The sequence below is a fragment of the Schistocerca americana genome, chromosome 8, assembly GCF_021461395.2.
Source record: "Schistocerca americana isolate TAMUIC-IGC-003095 chromosome 8, iqSchAmer2.1, whole genome shotgun sequence".
In the NCBI taxonomy this organism is placed as follows: domain Eukaryota; kingdom Metazoa; phylum Arthropoda; class Insecta; order Orthoptera; family Acrididae; genus Schistocerca; species Schistocerca americana.
This window is the reverse complement of record NC_060126.1, coordinates 397,065,665-397,089,293: the sequence shown is the minus strand read 5'-3', so window position 1 is coordinate 397,089,293 and position 23,629 is coordinate 397,065,665. Positions and strand designations below refer to the sequence as shown.

The 23,629-nt window shown below is 46.2% G+C and overlaps 1 protein-coding gene across 1 annotated transcript in view; it reads right to left on the bottom strand.

Moving 5' to 3' along the window:
- LOC124545352 (T-complex protein 1 subunit zeta) overlaps nt 1-23,629 on the bottom strand; it is a 68,086-nt gene that overhangs the window by 26,183 nt on the left and 18,274 nt on the right. The window contains exons 4-5 of the mRNA XM_047124253.1: nt 8,043-8,216; nt 3,172-3,386 (exon numbers count right to left, since the gene is read on the bottom strand). Coding sequence (XP_046980209.1) covers nt 3,172-3,386; nt 8,043-8,216 — 389 coding nt within the window. The remainder of the gene's footprint in view (nt 1-3,171; nt 3,387-8,042; nt 8,217-23,629) is intronic.

Below are 23,629 nucleotides of genomic sequence, written 5' to 3'. Positions count from 1 at the left end.
GAACCGAAAAGCCCCATGTTGCAGTCCCATCGTCCCTGCATCCTCAAAAAGTACTGGTCTGGGCCGCCATTTCTTCCAAAGGAATCATTGGCCCATTTTTCAGATCCGAAATGATTACTGCAGCACGCTATCTGGACATTCTTCGTGAATTTGTGGCGGTACAAACTGCCTTAGACGACACTGCGAACACCTCGTGGTTTATGCAAGATGGTGCCCGGCCACATCGCACGGCCGACATCTTTAATTTCCTGAATGAATATTTCGATGATCGTGTGATTGCTTTGGGCTATCCGAAACATACAGGAGGCGGCGTGGATTGGCCTCCCTATTCGCCAGACATGAACCCCTGTGACTTCTTTCTGTGGGGACACTTGAAAGACCAGGTGTACCGCCAGAATCCAGAAACAATTGAACAGCTGAAGCAGTACATCTCATCTGCATGTGAAGCCATTCCGCCAGACACGTTGTCAAAGGTTTCGGGTAATTTCATTCAGAGACTACGCCATATTATTGCTACGCATGGTGGATATGTGGAAAATATCGTACTATAGAGTTTCCCAGACCGCAGCGCCATCTGTTGTTGAAAATTGTAACTACTGTAATTTCGAAAGTTTGTCTGCCTGAAAATGTACTGTTGTCCCAAGCATATGGCAACAAACGGTGTATTTCTATCGCTGCTCGTTTAGTTTTTATTGCCGTTTCAAATATACCGGTCATTTTTGAAACACCCTGTATTTAAAGTGTAAGCTGCTCACCATTGATACTTTATAAAAAGTAACTGTACTATATAGTGTAATAGCAGAAAAATATTAAAGCTGAGAAATTAATTTTTCTTTGGAAAACTACTGTTCAAAAATTGAGTTTTTTAATTTGTCACTGATAAATTTGAACTATTAAAAATATACTAATGAATACATTCAGCTAAGTGATAATGATGTTAATTTGTAGTCCAGAGTGTTAACTAAATGCATTTTACCTGAAAGGCTTAGAACAATCCACTACTGAATAATTGTAAAAAATCTAGATGCTTGCAAATACGAAAAAACGCATGCAGCCTGGAACAAATATGGTCACCATTTAAAAATAATAAACAATGAACTAAAAAATAATATTTTTGTGACTACTAAACATTGGGGAATTCACCCAGCAAATACAAAATTTTTCTTGGACCACTTGGTATGGACTGACCCTAAGAGAAGGATAGCCACAGGACGTAGGCACTCAAATTTCCTCTTGGCCTCAGTGTAGGTCAGTCGGTCCAGTGTCTTGTATTTCATGATTTTCCTTTCTCGCTGTAAAAGCCTGCAGTCTGGCGAGAAAGGTGAATTATGCTCTCCGCAGTTGACATAGATGGGAGGCAGAGGACATGGAGTATTGGGATGTGATCGACATCCACAATCTCGACATGTGACGCTGGAAATACATCCGGAAGACATATAGCCAAACTTCCAGCACTGCATCCGGGCACGGATATATGGCTTGACGTCACAGCGGTAGACCATTACCTTGACCTGCTCAGGCAATGTGTCGCCCTCAATGGCCAAGATGAAGGCACCGATGGCAACCTGATTATCCCTCTGACTCCAATGAATGCGCTGGACAAAATGAACACCTTGCCGCTTTAAATCTGCATGCAGCTCGTCGTAAGACTGCAAAAGAAGGTGCTGGTGGAATATAAAATCCTGGACCATATTTAAGCTCTTATAGGGTGAGATGGTAACAGAAACATCCTCCAACTTTTCACAAGCTAGTGATGCCTGTGACTGGGCAGAGGATGCTGTTTTTATTAAGACTGACACAGAGTGCATTTTGGACAAGCTCTCCATCTCAAAATTTGTCCTCCACTTGTTCCACAAAAAAAACTGGGGCTTCATGGACAGGAAACATTCCCCATCAACTCGGGTACATACAAGGTACTGAGCGAAAAAGCTTCACTGCCATCCTTAGCCTGGTGTTCCTCCCATGGTGTGGCCAGGGATGGGAATGATTTGGGTTCGTATTTCTTAGCATTGAAGTTTGACTGTGCCCGCTTAGAGACTGCTGGCAGCGGACCACCTGCAAGAGATGATGTACTACATTTCATGGCGTGTCATCCACCCTGATGCCATGCACTTCGACCAGGGGGCCTCTCCATGACCCACGAGCGCCACCCAGCCTCAGCAAGAGCCACCTGGCAGGATGGCCATTGCCGGGAGTCCCGATGCCCTAGGGAGATGGGCATCTACTCAATGGCATACATGGGGAGTTAATGATGCGGGCATCAGCAGAGCGATCCCTGTGTTGTCAGGGGGCTACAACCAACAGGGTACATGGCGCCCCCACCACAACGAATTGCTACGGTGCTGGATATGAGGCACTAAGAAGTCCAAGGTCATCGTTGGTGCAGAAAGTGACACTGCATAGTGCATGGTGGAAAATGCAACCAAGAAGGTGTCCTCACCCAAGAGATGACGACTTAGCGGGACTGAAATGCAATGACGTGAAAGTTGGCTGAAGATCTCTCTGCACAATGGACACGATGCACCATGTAAGATGGCCTTCCCCAATTGGCTCGCTCTTCGGGAAAATTTTGAAAAATGGTGGTCAAACCCTACAGGGGACCATCACAAAGGCCGAAAGCTGTGAGACTCCTTTTAGTCGCCTCTTACGACAGGCAGGAATACCTCAGGCCCATCCTAAACCCCGGTCCCACAGGGGGATGCACCAAGAATGGTGGCGTCTGCAGATTCCGCAGGTCTGCCGAGCACACAGGCCAAAATGAAATTGCTCCGGGAAACCGTTGAAAAGAACGGCGGAAAAAAATTCGAAATGAAACTATGAATCGAATCCCTAAAATGCTCCCAGACTGTACAGCGGCGTGAATATGCCAAAGTACGCATGAATGTAAAATGGATAATAAGGACTGTCTCATTTTTTATAGTGCCTAATTAATGTCTTTGATTTTACATATACCATCCCCTCTTTCCCATGATCTGACCCTCTGCAGGTTTACTACTGTGTAAGTAAGATGACATTACCGGAAAAGCAAAATGATTTGCCTCAGAGTGACACTAGTGCTCAATAACCACACAAAGCCAACAGAAGTCAAAACATATCAGTTATAAATAAATACTTTAACATAAAGACAATCCAAAATAATTAAAGAAACCATTACCACTTTTAAAAGAATACCTTTTCTCATATTCCATGCTTACATTACAAGTAAGAATATAAGCATTTTCCACACGTTTTGGCATGTCTGGGTGCCTTGATCCATGGTCTAGGACAAGTCCATGAACAAGAGTTGTCTCTGTATCTGTTTTGTGCTGCATCTCCATCAACTCTATCATATGCAAATCAATCTCCTTTCCTTCCTGCTGTATTGCTAGAACTGCATCCACACACACCTGAAATAACGATGTTCTTAAAATTCTAGAAATAAAAACACTAAAATCAGAAAAAAATGTATAGCAACCGGTGACATTGTAAAGATTGACATGATGAAAGATATTACTGAAAATCTTTCACAGAAACAAAAAATTCACACATGGACAAGACTGACACAAGAGAACTAATACTGATGATATGTATTTGTGGACTTATTAAATACGAGGGTCACACCAAAAGAAATGCACACTATTTCTTTTAAATCCATCTTTTATTCTGCATGTTTGAAAGTTTTACAGTGTGTAGATACATAATTTCCATCCATCTCAACTGCCTTACACCACCTTGGAACCAGCGCATGTATACCCACACAGTAAAATTCTGGACCAACCTGTTGGAGCCACTGTTTGGCAGCGTGCACAAGGAAGTCATCATCTTCAAACCTTGTTCCACGAAGAGTTTTTCAGTTTCCAAAAGAGATGATAGTCACATGGAGCCAGGTCAGGACTGTAAGGTGGGAGTTTCTACATCTACATCTACATTTATACTCCGCAAGCCACCCAACGGTGTGTGGCGGAGGGCACTTTACATGCCACTGTCATTACCTTCCATTCCTGCTCCAGTCGGGTATGGTTCGCGGGAAGAACGACTGTGTGAAAGCCTCCGTGCGCACTCTAATCTCTCTAATTTTACATTCGTGATCTCCTCAGGAGGTATAAGTAGGGGGAAGCAATAAATTTGATACCTCATCCAGAAACGCACCCTCTCGAAACCTGGCGAGCAAGCTACACCGCGATGCAGAGCACCTCTCTTGCAGAGTCTGCCACTTGAGTTTGCTAAACATCTCCGTAACGCTATCACGGTTACCAAATAACCCTGTGACGAAACGCGCCGCTCTTCTTTGGATCTTCTCTATCTCCTCCGTCAACCCGATCTGGTATGGATCCCACACTGAAGAGCAATACTCAAGTATAGGTCGAACGAGTGTTTTGTAAGCCACCTCCTTTGTTGATGGACTACATTTTCTAAGCACTCTCCCAATGAATCTCAACCTGGTACCTGCCTTACCAACAATTAATTTTATATGATCATTCCACTTCGAATCGTTCTGCACGCATACTCCCAGATATTTTACAGAAGTAACTGCTACCAGTGTCTGTTCCGCTATCATATAATCATACAATAAAGGATCCTTCTTTCAATGTATTCGCAATACATTACATTTGTCTATGTTAAGGGTCAGTTACCACTCCCAGCACCAAGTGCCTATCCGCTGCAGATCTTCCTGCATTTCGCTACAATTTTCTAATGCTGCAACTTCTCTGTACACTAAAGCACCATCCGCGAAAAGCCGCATGGGACTTCCAACACTATCTACTAGGTCATTTATATATATTGTGAAAGGCAATGGTCCCATAACACTCCCCTGTGGCATGCCAGAGGTTACTTTAACGTCTGTAGACGTCTCTCCATTGATAACAACATGCTGTGTTCTGTTTGCTAAAAACTCTTCAATCCAGCCACACAGCTGGTCTGATATTCCGTAGGCTCTTACTTTGTCTATCAGGTGACAGTGCGGAACTGTATCGAACGCCTTCCGGAAGTCAAGGAAAATACCATCTACGTGGGAGCCTGTATCTAATATTTTCTGGGTCTCATGAACGAGTTGGGTCTCACACGATCGCTGTTTCCGGAATCCATGTCGATTCCTACAGAGTAGATTCTGGGTTTCCAAAAACGACATGATACGCGAGCAGAAAACGTGTTCTAAAATTCTACAACAGATCGACGTCAGAGATATAGGTCTATAGTTTTGCGCATCTGCTCGACAACGCTTCTTGAAGACTGGAACTACCTGTACTCTTTTCCAATCATTTGGAACGTTCCGTTCCTCTAGAGACTTGCGGTACACGGCTGTTAGAAGGGGGGCAAGTTCTTTCGCGTACTCTGTGTAGAATCGAACTGGTATCCCGTCAGGTCCAGTGGACTTTCCTCTGTTGAGTGATTCCAGTTGCTTTTCTATTCCTTGGACACTTATTTCAATGTTCATCCGTGTTTTGTGATCGCTTCCATCGTTTTTTGACTGACATATGGCTGTGCATTGTCGTGCAACAGCAAAACATCCTGCTTTTGCCGATGTGGTCGAACACGACTCAGCCGAGCTTGAAGTTCCTTCAGTGTCGTCACATGTGCATAAGAATTTATGGTGGTTCCACTTGGCATGATGTCCACAAGCAAGAGTCCTTCGGAATCGCAAAACACCGTAGCCATAACTTTTCCAGCAGAAGGTGTGGTTTTTTTTTTTTTTTCCTTCTTGGGTGAATTTGCATGATGCCACTCCATTGACTGCCTCTTCGTCTGGTGAAAAATGATGGAGCCATGTTTCATCACCTGTCACAATTCTTCCAAGGAATTCATCTCCACCATTCATGTACTGTTCCAAAAGTTCACTGCTTACCGTTTTTCTTATTTCTTTGTGAGCCACTGTCAACATCCTGGGAACCCACTTGGCACAAACCTTTTTTAACGCCAACACTTTCAGTATTCTGCAAACACTTCCTGCCCCTATCCCAACATAGAGTGACAATTCGTTCACTGTGATGTGTCTGTCAGCGGTCACCAATTCATTAATTCCCTGCACATTATCTGGAGTGTGCGCAGTACGAGGCCCGCCGCTGCGAGGACAATCCTCAATACTGCTGTGTCCACTTTCATCACGTAACCTGCTTGCCCACCGACTAACTGTACTGCGATCGACATCAGCATCTCCATACACCTTTTTCAACCTCTTGTGGATGTTTCCCACTGTCTAGTTTTCACAGCACAGGAATTCTATGACAGCACATTGCTTCTGACGAACATCAAGTGTAGCAGCTATCTTGAAGACATGCTGTGATGGCACCACTCATGGGAACAGGTTGAACTAAGTTTGAAAACAAGCGGGAAGGATGTATCTACACTCTGTAAAACTTTCACACGTGCAGAATGAAAACTGTATTTTTACAAAAATAGTGTGCAATTCTTTTGGAGTGACCCTCACATGTATAAAAGAGTGCCAATGTAGCAAGATACATGAGTGTCCACTCATAACTGCACTTGATACTTCCTCTGCCCAAAAAACTTGCATGCTGTCTACGAGACTGATATTTTTGCCTTCAATTGAAGGAGCAGAGCACACCTGTAGCATACTGATCATTCACTGCCACTAAGTTGAAGCAACAAGTTTGTCATAATTTAGAAAAGTTCAAGGGTAAGTGGTATTAATAAACTAATAAGCTAAAACGAACAGTTCATTAGTAATGGAAGCAGTTTCACTTATTTTTTGTCAGACACTGTATATCTGAATACAGCAGTTATGAAGTGCAGAATCAATTTTGTTGAACCAGTGCAAATGAATTATAAACTTTTTTGCAAACCAACTGCAGTGTCACAAAAGCAAAGCACGGCACTTCCTTCTACCACTTCCGCAACACAGTAATGAGAGCAAAGAACGTGTATTTTGTATAGGTATTAATTTCTGAAGTGTAAGAACGATTCTCATTTTGTGGTTCTTTAAGATTCACCATTCACCAAATGACATGGCTGAGCAAAGACCATCCATTACAAATCATGGATGATCTTTGGAGCTAGCTGTTAGATGATAGAGCAGTGTGGGTTTCAAGTCACAAGTGAATCAACTTTGGCCCTCTGTGATACTGTTCTTTGTACAACAAAGAAAGAAAAACTGTACTACTTGACCTGTATATAAGAGCAATGTCAGAGTTGGCTTTGAAATGGATATTAGTTGCTATCTTGCACTGCAGTGGATACTTGCCTTTGTGATGCTGTAGTTGAAATTACAACACAACATTACTGAAACTACAGTTGGAACTTCTTTCATAGAAGTGAGTATTATATTTTGAATGAATTCCAGTTATATTTTCAAACTCAAGAATAGAGTGAACATGTCCTAATCCTTAGATAGTGATTTTCTTGTGAAGTACTTTCTTTTGTAAAACAGAAAGACATCAGTGGAGATAGTCCAAAAAATTTGTCAACGAACGACAAGGAATATTTAAAAAAGAACTAATATAAAGGAAATATTACTAATGCTTTCCTTTACATTAAGGTCCTATTTTGATCCTGGACAAGTAATTAACTGAAATTAAGTTTTCAGTCTGCTAAAGTAAATAAAAAGCTACTAAAGGATAAATTGATGCTTTACAAATTACCATTACAACAGTCTTTCCTTCATTTCTACAGACACTCTCTGAAAGAGAAAAAATTACAAAAGAGCTAGGGGAAAATGCATCTACTAATATTTTTTAGTCCTAAATTTTCTATCCATGTTGAGCATAGGAGGAACTGGATAACAGTGTTTAGTAAAACCAGCATTGATATGTAGTGGACTACACACACTTCGGGGAGCTCCATAATGTTACTCAGTACTATAATCACAAAACAAATATTGCATGAGCTTGCTTCACAATGCCAAACACTACGAAGTCAAACTAGGGCAAATATTTCAACGAGTTGCTAAAGTTAAATACATCGTAAGGACGGGGTTCGGAGAAGAGGTGTGTAACACTACATATCCAACAGCACAATTTTAGTATCAGTTATAGCAAATGTGTGAACTATACACTACAAAAAGTTATTATTGATAAAGCAACGTTTAATCTGTGATTTGTACATACCTCTGTAAGAAGTTCAGCCAGCTGTTTATGGACTTTCGTCAGTAGAGCTGTACGTGCTACATTAAGAAGGTTTTCTCGGGTGGGTTCTATCTTCACTTTTATTTTCTCCAGTGTTTCCAGTGTTCGAGCACGGGCCAGCTCAAATCCTTCTGTGATGACTCTTGGATGCAAACCCTATACATAGTCACACATACAAAAATCTTAGTACAACTTGTAGTGTTTAAAGCAACATGCAGTTAGGTGACAAGAGTCATGTGATGGCAATATGCACATATACTGATGGCAGTAGTAACACGTGCACAAGATATACACGACAGTATATTGGAGGAGGTGTCATTTGTACTAAGTTGAGTCATTTGAAAATGTTTCTGACTTGATTCTGGCCCAACAATGGGAATTAACAGACTCTGAATGTGATATGGTAGGTGGAGCTAGACACATGGGAAATTCCATTTAGGAGATCATCAGGGAATTCAATATTCAGAGATCCACAACACCAAGAGTGTACAAATAAAACCAAAATTCAGGCATTACCACTCACCATAGACAATGCAGTGGCCTTCACTTAATGACAGAGCAGCAAAATCTGCATCGAGTTATCAGTGCATTTAGACCAAACAACTGGAAAACCACGGCCTCATAAGATAAATCTCAATTTCAGTTGGTAAGAACTGATGGCAGGGTTCAAGTGTGGCATGGACTACATGAAGCCATAGACCCAAGCTGTCAATAAGGCATTGTGCAAGCTGGTGGTGGCTCCATAACATTGTGGGGTCTATTTACATGGTATGAACTGTGTCCTTTGGTCCAACTGAACTGTTCCCTGACTGGGAATGGTTATGTTTGTCTACTCTGAGGTCATTTGCAGTCATGCATGGACTTCATGTTCCCAAACAATGGCAGAAATTTTATGGATGACAATGCATCATGTCACTGCACCACAGCTGTTTGCGACTGGTTTGGAGAACATTTTGAACAATTCAAGCAGATGATATGGCCTCCCTGACTGCCCGACACGTATCCCACGAACATTTATGGCACATAATCGACAGGTCACTTTGTGCACAAAATCCTGCACCAACAGACTTTCGCAATTATGGATGGCTAGAGAGGCAGTGTGGCTCAATATTTTTTTGCAGAGGACTCTAAATGACTTGTTGAGTCCACACTAGACTGAATTGCTGCACAACACTGTGAAAAAGGAATTCCGACATATTAAGAGGTATTCTACGACTTTTCACATCAGCATAAATTATCCTTGAACAATATGAATTAAAGGTTTTCACTTTTGAAAAAGGTAATCTTCACTAAATATATCTGAAAGTTTGACTCTGTGGAGATGAAAATGTGTGACTTGGGCAGTTCCTATTAAACACCAACAAACTCTATCACTCTGAACTGAAAGGTTGATTTCTTCTTCCTACAGATCACCTATTTTCCCATAAAAGCTGTGAGCTAGCTCATCAATCATACCTGGACAGCTCAGTCAGTGACAGCACCGCCTGTGATAACTGCACCAGTCTCATACTGGTATACTAATGTGCAACTGGCTGATCCTTATAGTAAGTTTCAGAAACTATCCCCACGAACCCCCAAGTACGCCTAACTATCTCATTGTTCCTGAAGTTGTTTTCGTGAAAGAGTTCTTGGTGAAATTACAAATAGCAGTTTGGCACTCCTGAGCAGGCCGTGTTATGCACTTGAAGCAACACTTCATAGTAATAAGCACATAACTTCAGGATTATTGTTCAGCTGTGATCAAAACACATAGGACAATTATTTTTCTATCAAGGATGGTAGCACACTGGCGAAGTCTCAAGTGCCAATAGAACCATTTTACAACTCAGGATCATCATTCTCAAGGCTTTGACACAAACAACAGATTCACACTCTACTGTTGCAATACCATCAAAATCCCATGCAAGCTTGTTTAAAATGACTGAACTGCCACTGCACTCATAACAGTAACTAGCTTTGAGACTAACTTTTCATCTGCATTTGGTCCTGCTTATTAAAATTTGTTCCATTAATAGGCAAACGAAAATACAGTAACTGTGATACGTAATACTAAGTTCAGTGGCCTCCACACAAAGAATGTTTCTGTTACAATAATCTCGTTAAACCCACAACTATCACAAAAAAGGCCTCAAAACTGCTCTGCCTGCTACCAGTGGCCAACTTGTAAGCCAAGGCTTAAAATTTATGGCAGTGTGTATTGTCTTGCTGATCACACATTTTTGTTAATTCCTGCAGAAGACCATGCAATTTGGGTAGGGGGCTATCAGTGCCAATTCTTTGACAGAAATGACAGGATAGTTTTCACAGTCATATTGCTACCAAGACTGCACTGTGCAAATGAATGATAGCACATCACTTAGAGGGGTGTAAACAACACTCTCTGGGGCAATGGAAGAAAATTTTGAAGAGTAATGTAACACCAAGACTAGTGTGTGTAAATCTGACATGATTCTGGCCAATAGTAATTGCCAGAGCTTCTTGTGACCACAATAATGTTCTGGAGGAGGCACTGTGATGGTTTGGGATTGGTTTCCTTAATTTGGGCTTGAATCATCACTTGGTGACATTTTAAGCTGCTTCATTTAAAATTAATCATCATAATGGGCTGTGCAATACAGCTGTCAAAGGTAATTGAAATAGCATAGCTATAAGAGTTCAATGTATGCTCCTCAGCATAATGTACACTCATCTCAACCAATGTCAAGTAGCAAAATATGGATGTACTGGAGTTCAGGATAGAATATTTCTGCTATGATCAGTGACATCATCAACACTATTTTCTCAAGATGTAAGTTGTGGTGACGTACAGATCTCAAACATTGCTAGAGATCAATGTCAGGTTGGAATGTGATAATTTGGCTCCGAGTTGGCAAATCTAAAATATATGTTAATAAACAATAACAAATTTATTATTATTATTATTATTAATTCAGTTATACTTCTGTACATACTGAAACCTTCAATTGTTTCGACTACGGTCCGCATTTTCAATTTTTTGGTATGTGGTGACAGTGATAACACAAACATCCTCACCCAAAGTTCCCATTTCATTGAGGGGATCATAAGACATAGCTAAAATATCTGTGATTGTATGATGTCAAAATCATCAGTCATTATGATGTGCTGATAGTTGCCTTACTGATAGCGTCACTGGTCAAAGATGACTGATATTACGTTCTTCACCACTTCCACAACGTATAATTTGCCTCATATACAATTTACACGTAACTTGTTGAACAAATACCTTCATGTAATAGATAAGATACGAAAGGGGCAGTGATAGTGTCACGTTATATGATGTGGAATGAAGGAAGGTAAATATATGTAAATGTCATGTGACTAGGGCTTCCCATCAGGTAAATGGTTTGGCAGGTGCAAGTCTTTCGATTTGATGCCACTTGCGCGTCGATGGGGATGAAATAACCGACGATTAGGACAACACAACAGGCAGTCCCTGAGCGGAGAAAATCTCCAAGCCAGCCGGGAATCGAACCCGGGCCCTTAGGATTGACACTCTGCAGCACTAACCACTCAGCTACCAGGGGCAGACAAGAAGGAAGGTTAGGAATTAATATCCAGTCAATGCTGAGTTCACAGAGAAAAAAATACAAAGACATAGCAGACAAAGATATGTTGGTCATGGTCTACTTCAAAAAAACCTACCTCACATTCACATAAAATGATGCAGGGAAGCCAAATTAAACCCTAACCTGAATGAACCAGTAGATATTTCAATCTCATTCCTCTCAAATGGGAGTTCAGTGTCTTGACTGCACCTCCCAATATAGTAGTTATGAGTGACTAACTGAAGCAAGAGCCAGGTAAGATTTAAATGGTCCATATTTTGTATGTTTTGTTTTGTTTCAGGGCACAAAAACAATTAGGGTCATATGCGCCCATGTCAGAATTGTAGAACATGAAGACAAAAAAAGGAGTTAGCAGCGACTGCACATTAAGCCAAATCGACGGAAGGAACAGCTCAAAACAGATACTTGGAGAAAGGTCCATAAAATACACCATAGGGAAACAGAGGTCCAGAACTAAAGATTATATGCCCGTCGCCATATTGCTATGACAGATAAAAAGTAAAACGCAGTCCACAGATCATGCATCGTATGCTAAAACGGCCGATAACTCCGACGGCGAACATAAATTGGAATGTAAGCGGTTGAAAAAGGGCATTCCATCAGGAAATGGTGAACAGTCAAAGGTTGAGGGCAAGGAGCCCCAAGTGATGGGAGAGCACAACTTAACAAATGGCAATGGCTAAAAGAACAGTGCCCAATAATCAAGCTAAAATGCTCTCTTCACAGCGAGAGGGCCAAGAGATGATCCAAACCGACGGGAGAGGCTTAATTTGCTGGAGCTTGTTCCCATGAAGGGAGTACAGCGGTGATGCCAATGTGACCGCACCTGCTGACAGACGGCAACACAGATCATTGGAGGGAATGGAAGAACTAGCGCACTGAGGCACCAGGACTGCAGTCTTCCATCACGAGTGAACAAGTGACAGCTTTCCTGGACCTGTTGCACTAAGGGGTGGATGGTGTACAGTGCACAGAGGCTCTGAAGGGCACAGAGAGTGAGAGCAGATGATGCAATTGGAAATTCGGTGTGTCTGGATGTACTGTGTAGCCCAATACCGGGCGAAAAACTTTGCTGTAAATACTGAGCAGTGTTCCGGAAGCCGATACCAAAAAACGTTGGTGCTAATGACAAAGGCACACCCAGCATCATAGTCAGTCCTAGAGCCATCAGTGTACAAAAAGGTACTATCATGAAGTTCCATGATAACGTCAATAAACTTACAGCGATAGGGCATGGATGGAGTTGTGTCCTTAGGAAGCGAATGAAGGCCAAGGTGAACATGTGCTGCCACATGAAGCCAAGGAGGCGATGGGTTTATATACAACGGGAAACTGGAAAATTGTGTGAAGTTGAGCTACTGGAGGAAGGGCTGAAAGCGAACTCCAGGAGATAACAGGGACAGGTCTCATACAGGTGATCAAAGGAGGCAGTACAGGATGAGTGGCCAGGCATAGCAGACAAACAGCACGTGTATCTGCTGAGGAGGAAGAAGCAATATGACAGAGGTAGACCGGCAACTTCTGCATACAGACTCTCAACCAGGCTAGCATAAAAGGCGCTAGCGGCCAAACAGATGTCACAATGGTTGATTGTATTGAGATAGCATTAAGGTGCAGATGCATAAATAAAACATCCATAGCCTAGTTTCGAACGGACAAGGGACCATTACAAATGGAGGAGGGTGGTCCAATCCGCACCCCTGAAAGTACTGCTGAGGACACATAGGACATATAGGGACCACATACAGCGGGCAGCCAGGTACGACACACTGGAGGACTAAGAAAGTTTCCTATTGATCGTAAGCCCCCAGAATTTCATAGTTTCAATGAACGGAAGAGCAACAGGTCCAAGATATATGGACAGTGCAAGAAACCAATTGTGACATCAGAAATTCATACAGTTTTGTCTGTGGAAAAGCAAAAGCCACTGTCGATGCTCCGTGAGTAAAGATGACCGACACTACTGAATACAACATTCAAGGAGACAAGTTCATGGAGAACTACAATAGCTAACAAAACCATCAACGAAAAGGGAGCCGGATATGTCTGGCGGGAGACATCATAATACAGTTAATGGTGATAGCAAAGAGGATGACACTCTGGACAGAACCCTGACGCACACCGTTTTCCTGGACAAAGGTGTCTGACAAGGCAGAACCTACATGTACCTTGAAATCTTAGTCTTTTAGCAATTCCTGTAAGAAATGGGCCATGTGGCAACAGAAGCCCCATGTGTAGAGAGCACCGAGGATATCAGTCCTCCTGCAAGTGACATAGGCTTTCTCCAAATCGAAAAATACGGTCACAACCTGATATTTCTGCAAAAAACTATTCGACATGGGTTGACAAAGTGACGAGATAGTCAACTACAGAACAACACGCTCGAAATCCATGCTATGCAGTGGGTAGTAAGTTGCGAGACTCAAGCCACCATACCAACCGGGTATGAATTATACATGCCATCGCCTTGCAAACACAGCTAGTGAGAGAAATGGGGCAATAACTAGAAGGAAGGTGTTTGTCCTTACCGGGCTTAGGTAAGGGTATGATAGTGGCTTCATGTCAGCATCTGGGAAACGTGCCCTCTGCCCATATGAGATTGTACGTATGAAGGAGAAAGTGCTTGCCTGCAAGAGAAAGCTTCTGCAACATCTGAATGTGAACATCGTGCGGCCCTGGGGCGAAGGATCGGTATGAAGTTAGAGCACAATCTAGCTCCCTCTTAGTAAAGACGGCATCGTAGTACTCACTATTCTGAGAAGAGAAGGATATCGCCTGAGTCGCCTCCACTCGTTTCCAATGGAGGACAGCAGGATGACAGTGAAAGGAGCTCGAAATCTCAGCAAACAGTGGCCCAAGGTGTTGGAGATAGCAATAGGATCTACTATGACATCTGCTATTGTCAGGCTGAAAATTGGGGAATGGACCTCGATCCCAGAGATCCATCGGAGGTTGGCCCACATGACAATAGGCAGTGGAACTGTTAAAAGAATTAGCAAATAAAATACAGCTAGCTTTTTACTTTTGCAAAGGACATGATGACACTGTACATGCAACTTTTTATAACAAATGCAGTTTGCCATCGTAGGACGATGGTTAAATATGTGGAGGGCACGTCTCTGCATGTGAATCGCGTCACGGCATGACTCAGTCGATCAAAGGACACAGCACGGTAAAGATAAAGTGCAAGGAATGGAACATTCTGCGGTGGTAAGGATAATGTTTGTAACTGGTCCTAACAACTGGGGAAATGTGGTTCGTTGAAGCTAATCAAGGATGAGTAAAGCCTCTACTCAGCTTTAAAAAGCTGCCATTTGCGTGTGCACATTGGTGAGGCAGGAGCGAGCAATCGGATAGCACATGGGAAATGGTGGCTCAAGTACGTGTCAGAATGATGGAGATGATGGGCAAGCTCAGCAGTGCAGAAGGATAGGTCCAAATGGGAATAGGTGTGTCTGGAGTTGAAAAGAGCATGGGTGCTCCCATGTTGTGGTAGCTGATTATGAAGGTCAGCTAAGAGGGCAATTCTCTGACAGGTTCCAGAAGAACTCCAAAGGAGATGGTGCACATCAAATTCACTGAGCAGCAGAAAGGGGTTATGGAGTTCCCCAATAAGCTGGAGGAAGTCTGCCCTGGTGACACCGAATGACAGAGGGACGTAAACATTACGAAAGGAAAAGGTCAAGTGAGGAAGGAAAATGTGGACTGCAACAGCTTGAAGCTGGGTTGTTAGGGAGATGGCTTGACTATGAATGTCATCTCGGATAAGCAGCATAACTCAGCATAACTCTTACACGAGACGGAATGACATCCTCGGGGGAGGGGGGGTAATGTCAAAGTGGACGAAATGCGGAGCTAGAAGTGGTCGTGAGAACACAATTTTGTTTCCTGGAGTACAGCAGAACAAGCAGATGCTGTCATTCTCAGAGCAGCCATAAGTCCTCTTTATTGGATCAACAACTGCGAATGTTCCACTGGAGTAGAGTCATAACAAGGAAAGGGGAAGAGGGAAAAATCAAGAGGTGCCATCTCGTCGATTGATGGGTGCCAGCCTTCGAAGACTCACTGCTACAGGCACAGAGACTGGAGGATCCTGCTCCATGAAATCTACAGAGGCATTGATATTCTCCTTGTCTGCAGATTTCAGAACAGAAAAACTGTTGGCAGTGCACACCGGCGACACAGAGGTCGGCTGGATGAATATATCATGTGGCGACACCATCAAAGAGGATATTTGAATTGGCAAAGGAGAAGACCGTTTGCCTTTGTTTCACTTCTTGGGGCCTTTGCAGAGGAAGACTGAGATGTTTCTTGACTGGAGGAATGTAGGAAGTCTTTGCGGGAGTATTCCTTCTGTCCTTTCCAGCCTGCTGGTTGTGTAGCAGGTGACTTTGCCCTGTGAGGTGAAACTTTGGTGGCTTGTTGCACAGATGGGACAAGGGGTCAGCGATGCTACTATGACAATGGGTGATTTTACAACCGCAGTGCTGAATTTGATGCTGCATGACTGCGTGGCCATGACCTTCGTGGAGAGAGAAGAAACAAGACCAGCACTGTATGTGCCGAATGGTAGAATGCAGGGTTTCTGACTAGTCAACAACTTGTGAGTGACCGTTTAAGACACTTTTTTCTTCAGCAGGATCTCCTGGACAGCCTGTTCGCAAAGATATACCAGACAATCTCAGGAGGAGCCGGCATCATTGCCATTGCAGCTGATGCAGCGGGGAGAAGGAGACGACTACCATCCTTGTGAGCATCCGTACCACAGGTTACACATTTTGCTGGGTGTCAACAGGGCGTATGAGTGTGTGTTTAACAGTGACACTTTTTTTTTTTTTTTTTTTTTTTTTTTTTTTTTTTTTTTTTTTTTTTTTTTTTTTTTACCTGCTAAAACTCAAGGGGATGGGGGGACATCAAAAGGACCTGACAAAGATGCAGATGAAATAAGTAAAAAGGTTAAATGTCTTTGGTCAAGCCAGTTAAAGTGATAAAACGCAGAAGACGAGCAGCTGCTCGAGCGTCATCAGCTAAAACATCCGGTAAGGTAGATGGCAGGGACAGGACAACATGAAATTGACTAAAACGGGGACACGACAATAAAACATGGCGCACCGTTAATGCCTGACCACAAGGGCACTGCGGGGCTGGGTCACCAGAGAGCAGGTAGCGGTGGCTAAACCGGCAATGCCCAATCCGCAACCTGGTCAGAAGGACCTCCTCGCGCCGAGATGGTCGGGAGGAAGTTGTCCAAGCAGTTGGGAGCGGTTTTACTGCCTGGAGCTTGTTTCCTTGGAGGGATGACCAAGCATCCCACCACAAGGACACAAGCCTCTTACATACATCCCCACAAACGTCAGATGACGGGACACAATGGGAGGCTGGCCGAGGCTGGAGGACTGCAGCCTTGGCTGCAGCATCCGCAGCCTCATTCCCAGGCACTCCCACATGTCCGGGGACCCACAGAAAGCTGACAGGAGAACCATTATCAGTGAGAGAATGGAGGGACTGCTGGATCCGTTGAACCAAGGGATGGACCGGATAGGGAGCTCCAAGGCTCTGAAGAGCACTGAGTGAGTCAGAGCAGAGTACATACGATGAATGGCGGTGGCGGCGGGCATACTGAGTGGCCTGATGGAGAGCAAAAAGCTCGGCCGTAAAGCTGGAACATTGGTCAAGGAGCCGGTATTTAAAGGTGGCGGTCCCGACGACAAAGGCACAGCCGACACCATCGTCAGTTTTGGAGCCATCGGTGTAAATAAAGGTGTGACCAGCAAGTCGAGCACGAAGTTCGACAAACCGTGAGCAATACACTGCAGCCGGAGTACCCTCCTTCGGGAGTGAGCTGAGGTCGAGATAAATACGAACCGGAGCCTGGAGCCAAGGTGGTGTCGGGCTCACACCCTCTCTGAAGGTGGTAGGGAGGGCAAAATCCAATTGTCGAAGCAGGCGACAGAAGCGGACTCCGGGGGGCAGCAGGGCAGACACATACAACCCGTACTGACGGTCGAGAGAATCGGCGAAGAAGGACTTGTAAGAGGGGTGTTCGGGAATAGACAACAGCCGGCAGGCATACCGACACAGCAGTATGTCGCGCCGGTAGGTCAATGGTAACTCGGCAGCTTCAGCATAAAGACTCTCGACAGGACTAGTGTAGAAGGCTGCGGTCGCAAGACGTATCCCCCGATGGTGGATGGAGTTGAGCCGGCGTAAGAGGGATGGCCGAGCAGACGAGTAGACGAAGCTCCCATAATCCAGCTTCGATCGGACTATGGACCGATACAAGCGAAGCAGGACAGTGCGATCCGCTCCCCAAGATGAACCGCTAGGAACTCTGAGGACATTAAGGGAACGTGTACAACGGGCCGCCAAATAAGAGACATGTGGAGACCAACACAGTTTCCGGTCCAACGTGAGCCCTAGAAACTTAGTTGTGTCCACGAATGGGAGAACAACGGGACCGAGATGTAAGGATGGCGGAAGGAACGCTTTATATCGCCAAAAGTTGATACAAACCGTCTTCTCTTCAGAGAACCGGAAGCCATTTGCCACGCTCCATGAGTAGAGGCTGTCTAGACAACGCTGGAGGCAGCGCTCCAGGAGGCATGTTCTCTGGGCACTGCAGTAGATCGCGAAGTCATCGACAAAGAGAGAGCCTGAGACATTAGGTGGAATGCAATCCATAATTGGATTGATCGCGATGGCAAAAAGGGCTACGCTCAAGACGGAGCCCTGAGGCACTCCGTTCTCCTGGAGGAAGACGTCGGACAATACGGAACCCACACGTACCCTAAACTTTCGATCCGTTAAAAAGGAATCAATAAAAAGGGGCAGACGACCGCATAGGCCCCACTTGTGCATAGTGCGGAGGATACCTCCTCTCCAACAGGTATCATAAGCCTTCTCCAAGTCGAAGAACACGGCTACCGTTTGGCGCCTTCGCAAAAAGTTGTCCATGATGAATGTCGACAAGGTCACAAGGTGGTCAACAGCGGAGCGGCGGCGACGAAAGCCGCATTGGACATTAGTAAGTAGTCGTCGAGAGTCAAGAATCCAAACTAACCGAGCATTAACCATGCGCTCCATCACCTTACAGACACAGCTTGTGAGAGAAATGGGGCGGTAACTAGAAGGAAGGTGTCTATCCTTCCCGGGTTTGGGTATAGGAACAACAACGGCGTCACGCCAACGCATGGGGACCTGACCTTCGGTCCAGACGCGATTGTAGGTACGAAGAAGGAAGCTTTTGCCCGGCGGAGAAAGGTGTGCCAGCATCTGAACGTGAATGGCATCTGGCCCCGGAGCAGAGGACCGGGACAGTGCAAGCGCACGTTCGAGTTCCCGCATAGTAAAGGGGGCATTGTAAGTTTCCAGATTCAGCGAGTGGAAGGAAGGTCGCCGAGCCTCGTCTGCCTCTTTCCTGGGAAGGAAGGCAGGATGGTAATGGGCGGAGCTTGAAACCTCCGCGAAAAAGCGGCCAAAGGCGTTGGAGACAGCCACAGGATCAACAAGGACCTCATTACCTGAGGTCAGGCCAGGTACTGAGGAGTGGGCCTTAATGCCCGACAGCCGGCGCAGGCTACCCCAAACAACGGAAGAGGGAGTAAAATTGGTAAAGGAGCTCATGAAAGAGGCCCAGCAAGCTTTTTTGCTGTCTTTGATGACTCTACGGCATTGCGCTCGGAGTCGTTTGTATTCAATACAATTCGCCAACGTAGGATGGCGGCGAAAGGTGCGTAAAGCACGTCGTCGAGCACGGATAGCGTCCCTACAAGCCTCGTTCCACCAGGGGACGGAAACGCGACGTGAAGAAGAAGTAGTACGAGGTATGGAACGTTCGGCAGCATGGATAATAACAGCCGTGAGGTAGTCGACCTGACTGTCACAACTGGGAAAATCGTGGTCCGGAAAGGTCGCCAGGGAGGAGTAAAGTCCCCAGTCAGCTTTCAGTATGTTCCAGCGCGAAGGACGTGGGGATGGGGTGTGGTGCAGGAGACGAACGACACAGGGGAAGTGGTCGCTCGAATAGGTGTCAGAAAGGACATACCACTCGAACCGACGGGCAAGAGTGGTAGAACAGATCGAGAGGTCCAAGTGGGAGTAGGTATGAGTAGAGTCCGAGAGGAAAGTCGGGGCGCCGGTATTGAGGCAGACAAGATTGAGATGGTTGAAGACATCCGCCAAGAGTGAGCATCTTTGACAGGATGCAGGAGAGCCCCAAAGGGGATGATGGGCATTGAAGTCGCCAAACAATAAGAACGGCGGGGGAAGCTGATCGATCAGGTGCATCATGTCAGCCCGACTAACAGCAGATGACGGTGGAGTGTAGACGGTACAAACTGAAAAAGTAAAAGCAGAAAGAGTAATGCGGATAGCTATTGCTTGGAGTGGGGTGGTCAATGGGATGGGATGGTAATAGACATCGTCCCGAACGAGCAACATGACCCCACCATGAGCTGGGATACCGTCCACAGGGGCGAGGTCATACCGCTCCGAGGTATAGTGGGAAAAGGCAATACGGTCAGTCGGGCGCAACTTGGTTTCCTGGAGACCAAGGACGAGCGGACAGTGCAGGCGGAGGAGCAGTTGTAATTCCTCCCGATTAGATCGAATACCTCTTATGTTCCAATGAAACAACGCCATTGCTAGTCAAAAAGTTGGGGGAACGAGACGGGGAAGAGCTGGTCACCTCGATGGCCGCGGAGGGCCTAGTTGCGAGGCGACAACGCTACAACTGACGGCAGGCGGATCCGGTTCCATCGACTCGTCGCCAGCTGCGGCCGCTGTCACTGATTGTGTAGGAGGGGCCGCATCATTTGCCGACAAAAGGCCGGCGGAACGCCTGGCAGCAGAGCGTCCCGGCGAAACTGAGGACGGCCGGGAGCAGCGACTCACGGATGAAGCGTCAGATGAAACGCGCCGGGGTGGAGAGGGGGATAGAGACTTCTTCTTGGAGGCCTTCTTGGAAGGCCGAGGAGGCACAGGGATGGTGGGCTGGACCCGAAGAAGGTCCTCACGCGCGGGGTCCGTTTTGGAACGCCGGACCTCGGAAGCTGGGGTCCGGAACGTTTCCCCGATGGACGCCTGAGAAGAGGATCGCTTCTCAGGTGGCGTGGGGGGAGGAGGAGGAGGAAGGGTGGCCCCTGGGGCAGGGGGGGTGGGGGCCGCGGGGGAGGAGGAGTTGGAAGGGAGGGATTTGGGAGGCGGAGGCAGAGCCCCCTGATGGGCAGAGGAGGCGGAGGGGGGACAGGATAAAGGTGAGGATACAGCGGAAGGAGTGGACACAACTGAGGCAAACGAAGTGGCCAGTGACACGGGATGAAGGCGGTCATACTTCTTCCTGGCCTCAGAATAAGAGAGCCGATCCAAAGTTTTGATTTCTTGTATCTTTTTCTCCTTCTGATAGGCGGGGCAGTCTGGGGACCTAGGCGAGTGGACGCCAGGACAATTAGGGCACCGAGGGGGTGGGGTGCAAGTATGTTCCTCACGAAGAGGACATCCACAGTCGCCACAAAGGGGCTCAGCCTCACACCGGGACGGCATGTGCCCAAAGCGCAAACACCTAAAACAGCGCATAGGAGGCGGGACGTAAGGTCGCACGTCGCACCGGTAGCACATCACCTTTACCTTCTCCGGGAGAACGTCCCCCTCGAAGGCGAGGATAAAGGCCCCGGTGTCGATGCGACGGTCTTTGGGGCCGCGCTGGACTCGCCGGACGAAATGCACGCCGCGGCGCTCCAGGTTGGCCCTGAGCTCCTCATCAGATTGTAGCAGGAGGTCACGATGAAAAATAACCCCCTGCGTCCTATTCAGTGCCAGATGTGGGACAATGGAGACTGGGATGTCCCCTAGGCGGTCGCACGCCTGGAGTGCTGCCGACTGTGTGGCAGAGGTGGTCTTGATAAGAACGGACCCTGATCGCATCTTGCTGAGAGCCTCGATTTCCCCGAAGACGTCCTCAATGTGCTGAACAAAGAACATGGGCTTGGAGGTGGCGAACGTCCCCCCATCTGTTCGAGAACAGACCAAATAGCGGGGGAAGTACTTCACCCCAAGCCGGCGGGCCTGTCCCTCCTCCCATGGAGTGGCCAAGGGGGAAAGGGCAGGAGAACCAGAACTAGAAACGGTACCTTTTCTTTTGGAAGACTCGGCCGCAGAGCGACCTGATACGTGTTGACGTTTCATGTGCGAAACGTCCGCCCCGATACCACCCACTCCGACCAGGGGCTCTCCCCACGGGCGCCACCCAGCCGCAGCAAGGGCCACCTGGCAGGATGACCATTGCCGGGAGTCCTGATGCCCCAAGGAGACGGGCATCTACTCCTTGGCCAACGTGGGGAGGGTGCAGCTCAGGTATCGGCAGTACGATCCCTGTGTTGTCAGGGGGCTACAACCTAGAGGGTACATGACGACCCCACCACAACGGGCTGGCTACCGTGCTGGATTTCTGGTGCCATGGAAAGTCCATCATGATCGCTGGTGCAGACGGAGATGCACTATGGGCGTAACTTGGACAACCCATCAGGCGTTTAGGCCCAATTTGAGGAATAATGGGTATGGTGACAACGCCGGTGCAATGCTGAGTGCCAAGGTCTTAGTGCACTTAGGACCAGTGGTACACCATGTAAGGTGTCCTTCCCCAAAAGGCTCGTACTTCTGTAGAATTTTGAAAAATGGAGGTCAAACCCCAAGGGGGACCAACACATAGAAGGCCGAAACGGTTGAAACTCCTTTTAGTCGCCTCTTACGACAGGCAGGAATACCTTGGGCCTATTCTTACCCCGGACCCGCAGGGGGAACAGTGACACTGGTAGCAGTGCATCGGGTGTAGAATGTACAGGCGGACTGTGATAACTTCATGACTGTTTTGATCTTTGATAGAACCACCACTCTATCAAAAGTGATAAAAACAGTGCTTGCGGGCACTGAGGAAGCATATATCTTTTTTATCACCCAATGGACTGCTTATCAGAGAGGTTTGTTTGGATTTCTGCCTCAATCAGGCCATCGAACAGCTTAGTGTAAATAACACCAGGAGAAGAATTCAGCGTTCAATGGGCCTGGACATGAACAGAATAGTGGCGGTGGAGCAAGGCTGTGAGCAGTTGTTGTGCTTGAAATCAGAATTAAGTTCCAAAATCAAAGTGCCATTGCATAAACAAGAGCAGCATTTCACAGGGCCAGCAACTGCATCAACACCTTTCTGAATAATAAACGGATTTACTGACGCAAAGGACTGACCGTCTTCAGTACGAGGAATCATGGTGGTCTCTGAATTGTTAACCTCATTCCATTTACGTTTAGTAGATATTGACTGTGAAGAAGATAATTTTCTCACTGTGAGAAAATCCCCCGTTATGGCACCACACTCCTTCCAACTTGGGGCCCCCTGCAGAGGGTGGCGCACCTGCCTTATGTGATTGTTCACACCTCAGGTCACGCCTCCCGAACACCTGACAAAAGGGATTATTCGGCAATTTGGGAAGGTAGCAGCTCAGGCAATCACCAAGCCCTGGGCCTGGCTTGTACCTGCGGATACGTGCGAACCATACCTGTCAACCTAGAGCTGAGAATTACTCATTACCCAGTCACTTGCTGCATGTCGGACGCATGGACTGGCCTTCAGGAGTGCACAGGGAGGAAGAAGAAAAAGAAGAACCTTAAACGCCAAAGCGGAGGAAGGATAGGAAAAGGGGGAATGAAGAAAGGAAACAGGAATGAAAAGCAGTGGAAAGACTGATCTCATAGCAGCTCCTGAAAATGCAGAACACATTTCCAAAAACATCCCAGACTTGTTCCCAAGGGAGTGGAAAGGAATAGCAACAGGATGGACAGGCAGCATGGAAGGGAAACAAGGCTGCAATGGTTGGGGCCCCGTGGGAGCCAAACACGAACCCACCGAAGAGTGGTGAGCCCCTTGGGGAGATTTTGTGCATGCTCTATCAATTAGGTGTCAAGAGATAGGGAAATTATTTCAGTCTTCAA